Source organism: Ailuropoda melanoleuca, chromosome 13 (assembly GCF_002007445.2).
Source record: "Ailuropoda melanoleuca isolate Jingjing chromosome 13, ASM200744v2, whole genome shotgun sequence".
In the NCBI taxonomy this organism is placed as follows: Eukaryota; Metazoa; Chordata; class Mammalia; order Carnivora; family Ursidae; genus Ailuropoda; species Ailuropoda melanoleuca.
The window spans coordinates 67,102,307-67,119,967 of NC_048230.1; the positions used below are offsets into that span (position 1 = coordinate 67,102,307).

At 38.3% G+C, this 17,661-nt stretch overlaps 1 protein-coding gene across 4 annotated transcripts in view; it reads left to right on the top strand.

The window, feature by feature from the left end:
• The window catches only part of SAMHD1 (SAM and HD domain containing deoxynucleoside triphosphate triphosphohydrolase 1), a 50,089-nt gene that overhangs the window by 16,871 nt on the left and 15,557 nt on the right, over positions 1-17,661 (top strand). For 3 of the 4 annotated variants that reach the window (XM_002915170.4, XM_034641489.1, XM_034641488.1), the window contains 7 exons: positions 1,267-1,382; positions 2,878-2,948; positions 9,573-9,728; positions 11,706-11,806; positions 11,979-12,087; positions 12,927-13,018; positions 14,044-14,159. In XM_002915170.4, coding sequence (XP_002915216.1) covers positions 1,267-1,382; positions 2,878-2,948; positions 9,573-9,728; positions 11,706-11,806; positions 11,979-12,087; positions 12,927-13,018; positions 14,044-14,159 — 761 coding nt within the window. The remainder of the gene's footprint in view (positions 1-1,266; positions 1,383-2,877; positions 2,949-9,572; positions 9,729-11,705; positions 11,807-11,978; positions 12,088-12,926; positions 13,019-14,043; positions 14,160-17,661) is intronic. The other variant, XM_034641487.1, reaches the window with a different exon arrangement.

Sequence of the window (17,661 nt, forward strand, 5' to 3'; positions counted from 1 at the left end):
AAATAACAATTCCCATTCTCCTCTCCCTCTAGCCTCTGGTCATCACCATTCTACTGTCTATTTCTGTGAATTTAACTACTCTAGGTACCTCATATAAGTAATATCCTATAGTTTTTGTCTTTTTGTGACTGGCTCAATTCACTTAGCATAATTTTCTCAAAGTTCATCTATGTTGGAGCATGTGTGAGAATTTATTTTTTAGGGGCGCCTGGGTGGCACAGCGGTTAAGCGTCTGCCTTCGGCTCAGGGCGTGATCCCGGCGTTATGGGGATCGAGCCCCACATCAGGCTCCTCCGCTATGAGCCTGCTTCTTCCTCTCCCACTCCCCCTGCTTGTGTTCCCTCTCTCACTGGCTATCTCTATCTCTGTCGAATAAATAAATAAAATCTTAAAAAAAAAAAAAAGCATGTAAAAAAAGAATTTATTTTTTAAGACTGAATAATACTCAATTATATGCTTATACCGTATTTTGTTTATCCCTTCTTTTGTGAGCGGGCACTTGGGTTCTTCTACCTCTGGCTATTGTGAATAGTGTTGCTGTGAACATGGGTGTGCATGTATCTCTTTGAGACCCTGTTTTCAGTGTTTTGGGTATATACCCAGAGTGGAACTGCTGGATCATACAGTAATTCTATTTTTAATTTTTTGAGGAGCCACTATATTGTTTTTCATAGTGGCTGTTACGAAATTATACATTCCCAACAACAGTGCATAAGTGTTCTAATTTCTCCACATCCTAGCCAACATTTGTTATTTTCTTTTTGGGGGTTTTGTTTTGTTTTTTAAAGATTTTATTTATTTATGTGACAGACAGCCAGTGAGAGAGGGAACACATCAGGGGAGTGGGAGAGGAAGAAGCAGGCACCCAGCGGAGGAGCCCTGTGTGGGACTTGATCCCGGATCGCAGGGATCAAGCCCTGAGCCGAAGGCAGATGCTTAACCACTGCGCTACCCAGGCGCCCAGGGGTTTTGTTTTGTTTTGTTCTGTTTTGTTTGATAATAGCCTTTCTAATGTGTGTGCAGGTGGTATCTCGTTGTTTTGATGTTGCATTTCTCTGTTGATTACTGATTATGAGCCTGCTTTGGGGATTCTGTTTGCATGTTTCTGCCCCGTTCTGAAACAGACTACTTGACTACTCTGTTAAGTTGCTATAGAGATATGTTAGAACATTTGAGAAACATGTTAAAGTTCTTGAGGTCCAGAAGTATCATTTTTCAAACGGTAGAGTGACTTGATGTTGTTTTCTTGTTTTGTTTACTCCACAGTGTAGGGTATCTAGCAGGATGTCTGGTTCGTGCACTGCGTGAAAAACAGCCAGAGCTGCAGATAAGTGCACGAGATGTGCTCTGTGTTCAGATTGCTGGCCTTTGTCATGATCTCGGTATGCTGTACAAAGAACCAAAGTTGTTCACATAAAGCCATAACATGTTATCTCTCTTTGAAATCAAAAAATCCGATTAACCAAAAGATATACGGAAATTGTGTTTTAATTCTGCAGTTAATCTAAATTAATCTAACATTAATCTAAATGTGTCATTGCTTCTTCCTGGAGTGATTCATAAGCCCAAAGCATTGCTACTTTTTTTTTTTTTTTTTGTAGTCCTTCAGTGTATTTCCCACATTACACATCTTTGCTACAAGTTATATGAAGGGACTTTCTGATAGTGAGATTTTTTGACTACTATGTTTAGGAGGATATGAGTTTTATCTTTGTTTTATTCTTCTTGTTGAAAAATTGCCATTTTCTTTCCGTTACTTTATCAAATCCATTCTTCTCATACCTAGAATACATAATCTGCCCTAGCAGATTAACAACAGATTTAGAGAACTCCTTTTCCTCCCTGACCCATTTGAGGTCTTGGGCCACTTAAATCCAAGTAGAAGAGTATCATCCTTCTTTGAGAAGGAAAGAGAAAAGAGATTGTCCTCTTTTGTTAAAGGAGTTTTTAACCCCATATCTTTACAGTTTATTCCTACCTATTGGAGGAGGCTGAGAGTTTGTGTGTGCCCTCAGGGCAGAGAAAGGGAGGTATCTGTGTTTCAGAATAGCTGGATTCTTACAGGGGTAGGACACTCTCTTTAGCTTGTCCCCTTGGAGATTTCAGTGGACCAATATCACTCCTAGATGATAAATTTAACAGATTCTAGGTATTTTGAGAGGGTATCATTGGGAAACCTTTGCCAGTCTCTAGGAGTCTGAGCACTGCAAGGAGCCTTTTTGTATAGACTGTGATATGCAGAAAGGCCCAGGGCTGGTCCAGGTGGAGGCCCTCTTCAGCCAAGTAACTCATGTCAGAAATTCTGATAATTATAGAGTTTTGTGTCAACAAAGTTCCATATTATTAAATGAGTGGAATGTTAAAAATCACTTATGAATAAGGTAAACTAGTGATCTCCACTTTCAGTTGCCCACATCAACAGTAAAAATCCGAGTGTGTATCTTTACTATAAATATATTATGTACATTATAAAATTTACATGAAAAATGTTTTTCAAGGGTGAGAGTAGGAAAAAAAGTTACATTATTTTCTTCCTGCACTCCAGTGGATTGTCTTAAAAAATATATTCAATCGAAGATGCCAAAGGTTTTTCCTTAACATTCCTTTTAGTTACACAAAGCTGTCATTTCATCAGATTTATGTAAGCTCTGATGACTCAGAGACCCCTCCAAGGACTTTCCTATATGGTTTTATTTCCTATTGTCTTGTTTTAGAAAATAGGAAGGATTTACTTGTCCCTTTTTGTGACGTACTTATAGATTATTAATTTCTGTTGATTTTCAAGTTAAGCTAAAAAATTTAAAAAAAAAAAACCAGATTCATATTTGACCAGTTTAGAAGCAATTTTCTTGTTCTGAGACTGCTTTTGTTTTTAAGGTCATGGGCCATTTTCTCATATGTTTGATGGAAGATTTATTCCACTGGCTCGCCCAAATGTGAAATGGACGGTATGTACTCATATATTCAATAGTTAGTAAAGACTATTTAAGCAACCATTGCTGTGTGATAGTATACTTCCCCATTACAGTGTACATGTGTATATATATATTTCATTTGATCTCCCAGTAGTTCTTAAGGAAAGAATCATTATCTACATTTTTATAAGTGTAAAGGAACCTGAAGCTCACAGAGGTGTACTGATATACAAAAAATCACAAAGCTTGGGATGCCTGGCTGGCAGTCAGTTAAGCAAATGATTCGTGGTTTCTGCTCAGGTCATGATCTCCTGGTCGTGAGATTGAGCCCCACCTTGCTGAGTGTGCAGTCTGAGATTCCCTCTCTGTCTGCACCTTCCCCCCCGCTTGCATGCTCTCTCTCTCTCAAATTAAATAAATAAATCTTTTTAAAAAAAATCATAAAGCTGTTAAATGGTAGAGCCAGCACTAGAAAACCAGGTTTTCTAGTGGCTAAATTTTTTTTAAAGATTTTATTTATTTGAGAGAGAGAGAGATAGAGCACAAGTCGGGTAGAGGGGCAGAGGGAGAGGGAGAAGCAGACTACCAACTGAGCAGGAAGCCCGACGCTGGGCTCAGTACCAGGCCAAGGCAGACGCTTAACTGACTGAGCCACCCAGGTGTTCCCTCTAGCTGCTAATTTAATGCTCTTACTATTCCATCACTCTATTGAAAAAATAATAAAAGGCCAACTACATTTTAACTTAATATTTTTTTTTATCATGAAGTAGCTGATACCAGGCAAGTTTCATCATTTATATTAACTGAACTATTTTATAATTAGGGATATGCAGGTGGCTGACCCATATTTTTGGAATCAATTTTTGAAAAGTGAAGTTATGCTGGCTTCCATATTTTTTTTACCACATTGTATTTCTGGAACCTGGAGTAGAAAAGGATATTAATATAAACTGAATGGTTCTTCCATGTCAACCTCTATTTTCTTTCTTTCTTTTTTTAAAAAAATATTTAAGTAACATCTACATCCAATGTGGGGCTTGATTCATGATCCCGAGATCAAGAGTCACGTGCTTCACCAACTGAGCCAATCAGGTTACCCTATTTTTTTTTTCTTTTAAAGGAATAACTCACATATAGTCAGTTGTACTGATCTTAAGTGTACAGTTCAGTGAATTTTTTTAAAGTTTGTTTGTTTGTTTTAAGTAATCTCTACACCTAACATGGGACTCAAACTCACAACCCCATGATCAATAGTTGCACACTCCACCGACTGAGCCAGTCAGGTACCCTGGTTCAGTGAATTTGGCCAGTTGTATACATCCATGTAACCACTACCCAAGTCAGAACATGGAATGTTTTCATCTTAGAAAAATCCCTTATGACTTTCTCAGTCAATGCCTACTTCTCCCTCATCACCTTCTGAGTTTTACAAACATAGATTAGCTTTGCCTAGTCTTAGATTTAATAGGAGTTATTATTCCATTGTATGGGTAAGTTGTGATTTGTTTATCCTTCTAACTTTGATAGAATTTGGGTTGTTTTCACTTTTTTTTTTTTTAAAGATTTTATTTATTTATTTGACAGAGATAGAGACAGCCAGCGAGAGAGGGGACACAAGCAGGGGGAGTGGGAGAGGAAGAAGCAGGCTCATAGCGGAGGAGCCTGATGTGGGGCTCGATCCCATAACGCCGGGATCACGCCCTGAGCCGAAGGCAGATGCTTAACCGCTGTGCCACCCAGGCGCCCCTGTTTTCACTTTTTGACTATTACAAACGAGGTTGCTATACCTATCACTATACATGATTTTTGTGGAAAATGTCTTCATTTCTTTTAGGTAAAATGCCTAGAAGTGCCAGATCATAAAGCAGATGCATGTTTACTTTGTAAGACACTCCCCAGACGTCTCCCATATTGTACCATTTTATGCTCTGTCAGCAGTGTGGGAGAGTTCCTATTAACCTCATCAACATTTTGGTTTTCGGATTAGCCTGATAAGTGTCAAGTGGTATTTTGATGAGTTTTGGTTTTGGGTTTGTTTTTTATTGACATTCTTTGATGCACATCGAATACCATTTCCTGTACTTGGTTATCTTTTGTGAAGAGTTCTTTCAACATTAGCCCATTTAAAAAATGTTATTGTTTGACTTTTAATTGTTGATTTGAGTAATTATATATATATATATATGATATAACTATATATATAAAATAATACATGTAATAACTATGTATATATGATAGATATATGTATTGTGAAGATTTTTCTCCTGTCTCTAACTTGCCAATTCATTTTTTTTAATGGTGCCTTTTGAGAAACAAATTTTAAATTCTGATGAAGTGTTCTGGTTGTTCAACTAAGATGGGTAATTTCTCTGTAGTTTTGCTGCCTTGGGGCCTCATGCTAAAGGCCATAAAAGAACTGGCATATTGTCCAAGGCTTTTGTTCTTCCAAGTGTTAACTTCCTTCTCACATCTGTCTGCTTTTGGTCGCCCACCAGTACCTGTAGGAAGTTGTCCAGACTTGATAGTTCTTTTCTTCAGCAAGATTGATCTAAATAGGATCTATTCAGCCATTTTCATGTCTTTGTATTTATTTTTTAAAGTAGGCTCCACGCCCAACAAGGGGTTTGAACTCACAACCCTGAGATCAAGGCGCCCCAATTCCCAAGTCTTTGTATTTGAAAATTTGGCCTTTCAGGGGTGTCTGGGTGGCATAGTCTGTTAGGTGTCTGACTTGGTTTCGGCTCAGGACCTGATGTCAGGGTCGTGAGATCAAGCCCCACGTGGGGCTCCTTGCTTGGCACTGAGTTTGCTTGAGATTCTCTTTCTTTCTGCCCCTCCCACTTGTGTTCTCTTTCTCTCTAAAATAAATAAACACATCTTGAAAAAAAAAATTGGCCTTTCAGGGGTGCCTGGGTGGCTTAGTCGCTAGAGCATGCGTCTCTTGATCTCATGGTTATGAGTTCAAGCCCCATGTTGGCTGTGAAGATTAATTAAATAAATAAACTTTAAAAATTTAAAATAGGGGCACCTGGGTGGCGCAGTCATTAAGCGTCTGCCTTCGGCTCAGTGAGTGATCCCGGAATTCTGGGATCAAGCCCCACATCAGGCTCCTCTGCTGGGAGCCTGCTTCTTCCTCTCCCACTCCCTCTGCTTGTCTCTCTCTCACTGGCTGTTTCTCTCACTGGCTGTCTCTGTGTCAAATAAATAAAATCTTTAAAAAAAAAATTAAAATAAAAAAAAATCTGGCCTTTCAGCTTTTTAAAAAAAGGATTTTATTTATTTTTATGTTTTATGTTTTTTTAAAGATTTATTTATTTATTTTTGAGAGAAAGAGAGTGGAAGGAGGGGCGCAGAGAGAGAATCCCCAAGCAGACCTCTTGCTGAGAGCAGAGCCTGACACAGGGCTTGATCCCACGACCCATGAGATCATGACCCAAGCTGAAACCAAGAGTCAGATGTCTACCTAACTGAGCCACACAGGCATGCCTATTTTTTTTATTTTTATTCTTTTTTAATATTTTATTTTTTATTTGACACAGAGAGAGTATACAAGCAGGGGGAGCTGCAGAGGGAAAGGGAGAAGCAGGCTCTCTGCTGAGCAGGGAGCCCGATACAGGGCTTAATCCCAGGACCCTGGGATCATGACCTGAGCCAAAGACAGACGCTTAACAACTGAGCCACCCAGGCACCCCTATTTATTTATTTTTATTCTTTTATTTTTATTTATTTATTTTTAGTTTTTTTAAGGATTTATTTATTTGAGAGAGAGAGAGCACGTGAGCAGGGGGAGGGGCACAGGGAGAGGGAGAGAAGCAGGTTCCCTGCTGAGTGTGGAGGCTGGTGCTTGGCTCCATCTCAGGACTCTGAGATCATGACCTGAACCAAAACCAAGAGTCAGACACTTAACCGACTGAGCTACTCACATTTAAGTCCTTGACTCATGTGGATTTATTTTTGTGCATGTGTGTAGTAGAAATCTAAAATCTTTTTAAAAACATGGATGTTTATTGAATAGTTCTTTCTTTCCTTAGTGATCTATAACACCGTCCCCAACATTTATTAACTTTCCATATATGATGAATCTTTCTGGTTTCTGTTCTATACCACACTTTTTTTTTTTTTTAAGATTTATCTATTTATTTGAAAGAGAGAGCGAGCACGGGAGCAGTGGAGGGGCAGAGGGAGAGTGAGACAGAAAATCCCAAGCAGACTCCACGCTGAGTGGGGAGCCCGACACGGGGCTCAATCCCATGACTCTGAGGTCACCCCCCAAGCTGAAATCATGAGTGAGACCCCCAACTACCGACTCACCTAGGCACCCCTATTCCACGCTCTCTTAATTATTATTACTTTATAATAAGTCTTTTTTTTTTTTTTTAAAGATTTTATTTATTTATTCGACAGAGATAGAGACAGCCAGCGAGAGAGGGTACACAAGCAGGGGGAGTGGGAGAGGAAGAAGCAGGCTCATAGCCGAAGAGCCTGATGTGGGGCTCGATCCTAGAACGCCGGGACCATGCCCTGAGCCGAAGGCAGATGCTTAACCGCTGTGCCACCCAGGCGCCCCACTTTATAATAAGTCTTGATAGTTGGTAGGACAATTGTTCGCACCCTGTTCTTTTTTTCAGTATCTTTAGCCCTTTGCTCTTCTATTATAAATTTTATAATTACCTCCTTAAAGGTTTTATACATCTTTTGTTATATTTACTCCTAAGTTGCTTATAATTTTCCTTGCTCTTGTCCATACTGTCTTTGTGAGACTTAAATTTTTCTGTATATATACATTTTTTTCGGTGCGCCTGGCTGGCTCAGTCAGTGGAGCATGGGACTCTTGATCTCTGGCTTATGAGTTTGAATCCCATACTGGGTGTAGAGATTACTTAACAAAAATCTTTAAAAAAAGTAATGTATTTTTCTGAACCATTTGAAAGTAAGTTATAGACAAACCCCTTTATTCCTAAATACTTCAGTGGGTATTTCCTAAAAACAAGAACATTCTCTTACATAACCCCAGTACAAGTACCAAAATCAGAAAATTAATATCGATGCTATACTATTATCTAATTTTTACTTTTTTTTTTCAAATTGCGCCAATTGTCCATATAGAAAAGGAGGAAGAAAACTTTTTTTCCCCCTCCCTGATCCATACATACTACTTAGTTATTTCTCTTTACTCTCCTTTGATCTGGAACAAGTCTTCAGTCTTTATCTTTTACGACCTTGTTATTTTTTGAAGAGTACAGTTGAGTTGTTTCTGGAATGTCCCTCACTTTGTCTGATGTTTGCAGTGTTCTGATACATACTGTCAGACTATATGTTTTTGGCAGAATGCCACATTGTATCTTCTTAGTTTATCACATCAGAGGCACATATAATCTGTTTAGCACAGATAAACAGTGCTGGTGATATTAGCTTTGATCACTTGATTCAGACAACGTTTACCAGATTTCCCCACTATAAACTTAAACTGTTTTTTCTCTTTGTAATTAATATGCATCTTGATTTAATTTTTTAAAAATAGTTATAGGGACCTTCAGGTTTTTCGTTTTCATATTGAGTCAATTTTTGGTAAGACCTGTGATGGTACCATTGTCTTCAGGGGATCATTTGATCTTTATAATTATGAATGAGTGAGCAGGAAGAGTAAAAAGAGGCCAGTTTGAGATTCCCACCTATTGACCTCAGAGCTCTCAAACACTTATGTTTTTACTGGCAAGTTTGCAGTTACCCCTTTTCGCCATGAGATGGAAGTGTTGACAGAATTTGTAACTTGATGTTTCAAGGCTGATGAAACAATAGAACTGAATTTTTTTTTGAAATTTTAAATTTTATTTTAAGTAGGCTTCACACCCAATGTGGGGCTTGAACTCACCACCCAAGATCAAGTCTTATGCTCCACCGACTGAGCCAGCCAGACACCCCAACTGAACTGAATTTTATAGTGATACTCATTAAAGCAGGACTCTACCTGTGTGACAGGGTAATATTCTTCTGTACCATACTGTGCAGTACTTCTGTACTGTAAATGATTATATCTTATTAAATACATTTATTACTTTTTTAAAAAAGATTTTATTTATTTATTTGACAGTGAGAGAGAAAGAGAGAGCAAGCGCACAAGCAGGGGTAGCAGCAGGTAGGCCTGCAGGCATGCAGAGGGAGAAGCAGGCTCTCCGCTGAGCAAGGAGCCTGAATCAGGACTCGATCCGACGACCCTGGGATTGTGACCTGAGCCGAAGGCAAATGCTTAACCCACTGAGCCACCCAGGCGCCCCACATTAAATATATTTATGAAATAATGATGAACATGATATGTAAAAGGTTTATAGGCTAGTAAAATACAGACAAATTTGACAGGTTTTTAAAAATGTTTGCAAGGGGTGCCTGGGTGCTCAGTCAGTTAGGCATCCAACTCTTGATCTCAGCTCAGGTCTCCATCTCAGGATCTTGAGTTCAACCCCTGCATTGGGCTCCACGATGGGTGTATGACTACTTAAAAAAAAAAAAATATCTGCAGGATAGTAGTTGAAAGCTAGATAATTAATGTGCAGGAGAAATTTATCTTTGAATTACCTGGAATCAAGAATAATTTGGATTATCTGGGGTCCCTAATGCACTAGAGTCTATAACAGACCATATTGTGTTGACTTTACCTAGCATGAACAGGGCTCAGTGATGATGTTTGAGCACCTAATTAATTCTAATGGACTCAAAGCGGTCATGGAATACTATGGTCTCATCCCTGAAGAAGACATTTGCTTTATCAAGGAACTAATTACAGGACCACTTGAATCACCAATCAAAGATTCTTCGGTAAGTTTCTGTACAACTTAATTTGAATTGACTGTGTTTCCCATCGAGTCTTTTCTAGTTTCCTTCAGAGCTATTTGAAGAGAGATATTTGGCTATTTTAGGGAGACTAAATGATAAAATACGTTATATGTTTCTCCTGTTTCATACAAAAAAAAAAAAAGGCTTATCTGTTTTTTTAATCTCTTGACTGAGTTCTTTAGAAGTTACCTCCCAAGTTAAAATACATATTTAAATATTTTTTTATGAATATATATGCAGTATTCTATATAGGAGCCAGAGGTAATGTTTGTAAATGTAAAAATGTGTGTCTTGTTTCTCCATTAAAATTAACATGTTTGAGTGGTGGGGGGAAAGGTGTGAGGGAATGGGAAGTGGGGGGAGGGTAAGATGGGAGGGGGCAGGGCTCGGAAAAGAAAAAGAAGAGAAAAAAATAAAATGATAAAAAAAATAGCATCTGGGGGCGCCTGGGTGGCACAGCGGTTAAGCATCTGCCTTTGGCTCAGGGCGTGATTCCGGCGTTGTGGGATCGGGCCCCACATCAGGCTCCTCTGCTGGGAGCCTGCTTCTTCCTCTCCCACTCCCCCTGCTTGTGTTCCCTCTCTCGCTGGCTGTCTCTATCTCTGTCAAATAAATAAATAAAATCTTTAAAAAAAAATAGCGTCTGAAATATTTAGATATATGAAGACCTAGGAAAAAAGTTGAATAGTTCAAAGGAAAATCTGTTTGGTTTTTTGTTTTAATTAAAAAGAAGTTGGGGCGCCTGGGTGGCTTGGTTGATTAAGTGTCCAACTCTTGGTTTTGGCTCACGTCATGATGTCAGAGTTCTGAGATTGAGCCCCATGCAGGCTCTGTGCTGGGCACGGAGCCTACTTGGGATTCTCTCTCTCCTTCTCCATCTGCCCCTCCCCCAATAGATAGATAGATAGATGGATAGATAGATAGATAGATAGATAGATAGATAGATAGATAGATAGATAGGGCACCTGGGTGGCTCAGTTGGTTAAGCATCTGCCTTCCGCTCAGGTCATGATCCCAGGGTCCTGGGATCAAGCCCCACCTGGGGCTCCCTGCTCAGCAGAGAATCTGCTTCTTCCTCCTCCCCTCCTCCTGCTCACTCTCTCTCTCAAATAAATAAATAAAATACTTTAAAAAATAAATAATAAAAAAGAAGTTGAAAAATAATTTCCCTCTAAGTTTTTTTCCTTGAATATATACAAATCTATTTGTAAGATGTAAGATGAAGAGCTGGATTTTGAAGCAAATACTCTATTTCCAAAATATAGGAGCTTCAAAAATTCTTTTTTTTTAAGATTTTATTTATTTATTTGATAGAGAGCATAAGCAGGGGGAGTTGCAGAGGGAGCGGGAATAGCAGTCTCCCCACTGAGCAGGGAGCCCAATGTGGGTCTCGATCCCAGGACCCCGGGATCATGACCTGAGCTGAAGGCAGCCGCTTAACTGACTGAACCACCCAGGTGCCCCAAAAATTCTTTGAACAGTACATTTCATTTAGACTAGATATGTAACTACTTTGAATGATAATACTATTTTCATGCATGAATTCAAGCATTAGCATATGAGAGACATTTTTACCAATTTATAATTAGATTTTTTATTTTAAAGAAGCTTTTAAGCCAAGAAAAGAAGAAAGCTTGTTGGTTATGAGAAATGTAACAAGTTAGGATTCTTTCAATGGCACAAGGTTTAGTATTAACAGGATATCACATACCTTAGCATTTCTTTTCCTTTTTGTACTGGTTTAGGAATTAAGTGGAAGAAGGAAAGAGTAGAACCTTCTAAGTTATCTTACATTCCCGTTCAAGTATCTGTTTATAATTTTTATTTTTATTTTTTTTGTTTTGTTTTGTTTTGTTTTTGTTTTGTTTTTGTTTATAATTTTTAGGTTAACACAGTTGCTTTGCTTGTGAATAGATATGGTTTGTATCCTAAGTTTCAGTGAGTTTTCTTGTCTTCCAGTGGCCATATAAAGGGCGTCCTAAAGAGAAAAGCTTCCTTTATGAGATAGTGGCCAACAAAAGAAACGGCATCGATGTGGACAAATGGGATTATTTTGCCAGGTATGCACCGAACACTTCAGAAAAATTGGTTAAAATCCTTATATCCTTTAAATATATTTAATTTTTATTTAAATAAATAAAAAATGAAATCCTTATGTACATTTAGTGTTAATATTTAAGGTACAGTTTCCTTGTTGAAAAATTTCATCTCTCTGCTTTGAAATCTTTCCAGGGACTGCCATCATCTTGGAATCCAAAATAATTTTGATTACCAGCGCTTTATTAAATTTGCCCGTGTCTGTGAAGTAGATAATAGGAAGCGTATTTGTACTAGAGATAAGGTGAGCTATGTCAGAGGAATAATAAAGAATGTGTGGTTCCTAGTTCGAAGTCTAGAAGTAATAGTTCAATAATTTGGAAAAATCACAACCTGGTAAATTGTCAATCTTTTTACTTTATGCTTAGCACTTGTAAGTATCGTAAAGTTCTTATCACTTCTGCATTGTTAAATAATAAAATTACAACAGACATTTATTGAGTATTGTGCTAGGCACTGTTTTTAAGTGCTTTAGGTGGATTCACTCGGTCCTCACAACCCTGTGAAATACATACTATTCTTATGCCACTTAACAGGTGAGCAAATTGAAGCACAGAGAAGACATACAGTTAATAAATGGCAGAACTGGGGTTTCAGCCCAGAAAGTTTGACTCAATTCTCATCCTTAACCATAGTTAGTGATCTATATTAGTGTTTCATAATAGGTAAAATGCTAAGTCATTAGGTCCTTGCTAGATTAGAGTCATGTAACTGAAAAGTAGTATGGGATTGTACTATAGCAAGTCTTTCTTTTGAGAATAAATAATATAAGAAGAATAATGCCTAATTTCTAGACTTGTTGAGAAGATTAAAAAACATATTGAAGATGCCTAAAACAGAAGAGTTACAGAGTTAAAACAATAGATTTTGGTTTACTAAGACGAAATGTTGCAAACCAACAAATGGTTTTACTAACCTGCCTTGTAGTTTTTCAACGGGCTCAGGGATTTTAATGAGGTGTCTCCTGTGCATAGCCTTCTTGTCTGTCTGTCACCATCCCTTTTCCTTGTCCTAGGTACTTGTCTACTCACAAGGTACCATAACCTGACCCTGCATTAATATTTATTTCATGTTTTCCTGCAGGAGGTTGGGAATCTGTATGACATGTTCCATACTCGCAACTCTTTGCACCGCAGAGCTTATCAACACAAAGTTGGCAACATCATTGATACCATGTAAGAAATTTGACTGCTGTTTCCCTATCAAATTTTTCATGATGCTTTGTTAGATCATTCGTGGGTCAAGTTGAGATTTCTAGATGAATTCAAGTGGATTTTAGGTGAATCAATCTAAAATGGTTCCCTTCATACAACAAAACTAGCATGAAGTAAACTTAACTTAGTTGGAGGAGGAGGAGAATGAATGGATAGACGAAGGGTAGAAGAGTTGGCTTCAGCTAGCCGTGAGGAGGCAATGCTGGCATGGCTTAGACCTCCCCAGAGGCATTTGCCTCTGTGCCAGATATTAGTATCAAGGTGAGAGACAGGACGTGAATAACTGACACTCTGAAACTAATGACAAAAATTAATTTTAAGGATTAAGATTAATGTTTGCCCTCACCCTGTCAGCTATTTGTCAAAATTAGTAGAAAATTGTAAAACCAATAGGAATTTCACCTCTTCTCCCCGACCCAGTGAGAACCATAGCAGAAAAGTTTGGCCAAGTACAGATACAGGTACAGTCTCTATGAGACGCAGAGACCCACGAAGAGTTCTCAAAAGTAGAGTGTGAGTTAATTCCATGTGTCTGAAATAGTTTTAAATTGACATGAGCAGACTAGTTAGAATACATTCACCCATTTGTATGGTTGTTCCTTTGATAAGTTTTTGTTTGTTTTTAATTCAGAGAGATCTAGGTTCAAAGCCTGATACTGCTACTTCTTAATTTGGTTAAATGAAAATTACTTAATTTCTACATCTGTAAAATGGAGGCTGATTACATCTATCTTGTTGGAAAAATTAAATAAGATAATGTATCTAAGTCCCCATATAATGCCTGGACCACAGTAAACACGGTAGCTCACAAATCACTCTGTGTTTATTTAGGCATTTATACATGATCCAAAAACAGTTGTCTTTAGAACATCAGTCTTTAGGATTTTACTTCTCTAAAGTAGAAAGATTTCTTTAACGTTAACCGTGGCATTAAGCAAATACTCAAATTTTCTCATAAGCATAAATTTTTATGAAATGATCTTTAGGATTACAGATGCTTTCCTCAAAGCAGACCCCTACATAGAGATTACAGGTGCTGAAGGAAAAAAGTATCACATTTCTACAGCGATTGATGACATGGAAGCCTTCAGTAAGCTAACAGGTAAGAGCCAGAAGGTAACACGGGTGGTCCATCTCAGATAAAGTGTAAGCTAAATTCCAGATGGGTTCTTTTCCAAACATTCCAATATATTTAATAGCCTCTCACGTGATTATATGCTTTTGGATTTGAGTTTTATCTCTGCTTTTTATTAACAATATAACCTTGATGAAGTTATTTAACCTCTCTGACCCTTAGTTTCCTCATCTATAAAATGGCAGTATTGATATCTCGCATATAGTGTTGTTGTAGTATTTAAATGAGGCATAACACCTAGTATAGTACTGGGCACATAAGTACCCAATATTTACTATTATTTAACTTATAATACAGCTGGACTAATAGCAGACTCGCCCTTTTAACATTATTTTTGTTGTAAAACACAGGGAACCAGGAACATTTTGCCACACTTCAGCAGAAACAAAACCTGCATCGTAGGGTGGGAAGGGAGAGGTGAAGGAGTTGCAGCTGGTTCTGTCACGTGTGAAAGTGCAGACTGAGCAGTAAAGATCAGCAAAGCAAAAGAAGTAGACCAAAAAGTATGCACCAGTTTTAGTTCTTAGTTGCATATCATGAAACTGACTCTGTCTAAAAAGAAAGTTAGAAAGCAGTCACATAGCTTGTAGAATCCGTGGAAAGGCTGGAGATTCTTAAAATGAGCAAAACCAACACAAGCTCCATGGCCTAAGACAGCCAAGATCACTTGCCATGAGCGTCCTGTGAGTGGTACTACTGTTTCCATCACTGCTCGATTCTGTCTGGCAGCACACTGCCAGAATGAGACCCACACCAGTTCCTCTGAAACCACCTTTGAAGAAGAACCAGTATTCTTCATTTCCAACCATTTGTAGATTAATACTTTTGTAGAACACTAAAAATGAATTACCAGTAAAATGAAATGGGGTGGGGGGGTAGAACATATAAAATACAACCCCAAATATTTAGTATTGAGTTTGACAGACTTAACATATATTTCAATAAATAGAATCAAAAGAAACAAAAATTTAAATAAGAAAAGTTATATGTATTCTTTTTTTTTTTTTAAGATTTTATTTATTCATTTGACACAGAGAGAGAGATGGGGGCAGAGGCAGAGGGAGAAACGGGCTCCCCACTGAGCAGGGATTCCGAAGTGGGGCTCCATCCCAGGACCTGGGATCATGACCTGAGCTGAAGGCAGATGCTCAGCTGACTGAGCCACCCAGGAGCCCTGTATTCTTTAAAAATATACATGTAGGTAATGCAGAGTCCCTATTACACTTGTAACTTTTTAGTTATTTTCCAATCCTAAGTAAATAAAAAATTAGAAGTGAAATAGTGATGCCTCATATTAACTATCTTTGTGCACACTCAGAATATTGTGTACATCAGAATTTAAGGTTTATAATGTAACAAGCGACTTTCCTTCTTAATTAATCTGGATTGGATTGATCACAGACACGGGATAATGTGTATCTAAATTGTTTCTGTGTTTTATTTTAATAACGTCATAGTAGATACTAATCTCCCATTGTTGTGTTGGTAGGAATGAAAGATGAGGTTATATAACAATTTGAGCAAGCTGGGGCTATTTTTATTTATTTTATTTTATTTTTAAAGATTTATTTATTTGACAGAGAGAGAGAGTACAAACGGGAGCTGCAGGCAGAGGGAGAAGCAGGTTCCCCACTGAGCAGGGAGTCTGATGTGGGGCTTGATCCCAGAACCCCAGGATCATGACTTGAGCCGATGGCAGATGCTTAACTGACTGAGCCACCCAGGCACCCCTGGGGCTATTTTTAACTTTTGTCCATAATGAAGCAGACGATGCCGTATTTAAAAAGTCATCTTAAAAAAAAAAAAGTCATCTTCAGTCTTTATCAGAAGTCAGTTCTAACAATTTATCCTGTAACACTATATTACATTTCTACTATCTCTTGGTGAAAAGAAATGAATTGGGGATTTTATGCACTTTTGGGTTAACTGACAAACCATAAAGTATACAGTTTAATGTGATCTTACTACACGATTATATATAGCTCTCACTCACCGTGAAGGTTCTATAATCCCCAAACTGGCTTTTACCCTGTTCAATGAGATGAGTCCACTGATTATGCACTTGGATATTGTATTAATGTCAAAAATGCCAGACAAAATATTAGGTCACATTTTTGTGCTTTATCTGCCAGAGTATGGGAGAACAAGCATATGGACTTTCTAGCTATCATAATTTGAGACAGGGATAATCTTATCTTTCTGGCATACTATTCAGAGCTGTCCTATAATCCTTATTGGCCTTACTATATGACCTGGATGGAATAGGACCATGTGAGCCTTCATTACCTTTGCTGCTTTTCCAAAAGTCAACTTACTTTATCTAAAAGTCTCCAGTTCTTGTTTTTTAATTTTTTAGAATGTTTTTCCACTTATTGGGAAGTGTTGAACACCTAGAACAGTGTTGAAAGTATTTTACAGTGAACACTTGTACACTCACCCCCTAAATTCTAGCATTTACTGAACTTGCTTTATCACTTATCTATCACTTACCAACCATCTATCCATCTTACTAATCCATCTTAATTTTGATGCATTTTAAAGTTTTTTTTTTTAATTTTTAAAAGGAGTTATTTATTTTTAGGGAGAGAGAGAGAGAGCATGCATGTGCGTGCATGAGTGGGAGGGATCTCCAGCAAACTCCCTGCTGGGTGCAGAGCCCAACATGGGGCTCAGTCCCAGGACCCTGAGGATCATGACCCGAGCCAAAACCAGGAGTTGGACACTCAACCGACTGAGCCGCCCAGGTGCCCCAGTTTTGATGCATTTTAAAGCAAATTGCATGGGGCACCTGGGTGGCTCAGTCCATTAAGTGTCTGCCTTCAGCTCAGGTCATGACCCCAGGGTCCTGGGATTGAACCCTGAATTAGGCTCCCTGCTCCATGGGGAGCCTGTTTCTCCCTCTCCCTCTGCTGCTCCCCTTGCTTGTGCTCTCTCTCCCTCTGTCAATAAATAAATAAAATCTTAAAAAAAAAAAAGTAAACTGCAGATACCACTACATTTTACCTTAACTCCCTTAGCATGCAAATTAACTGAAGTTCAACAATTATTTATAGATTTTTTCTTCTGATGTAAAATTCACATGCAATTTATATAAATGTAAAATCTTACGTGCATTTGCTAGTGTTTTGACAGATGCAAAATACAGAACATTATCTTCTCCTTAAAAAGTTCCCTCATGCTTCTTCCTAGTCAGTTCCTGCCCCCGCCTCACCCCTAGAAACAACCGCAACTTGCCAATTCTNCTTCTCCTTAAAAAGTTCCCTCATGCTTCTTCCTAGTCAGTTCCTGCCCCCGCCTCACCCCTAGAAACAACCACAACTTGCCAATTCTAGACTTTTTTTTTTTTTTAAGATTTTATTTATTTATTTGACAGAGATAGAGACAGCCAGCGAGAGAGGGAACACAAGCAGGGGTAGTGGGAGAGGAAGAAGCAGGCTCATAGCAGAGGAGCCTGATGTGGGGCTCGATC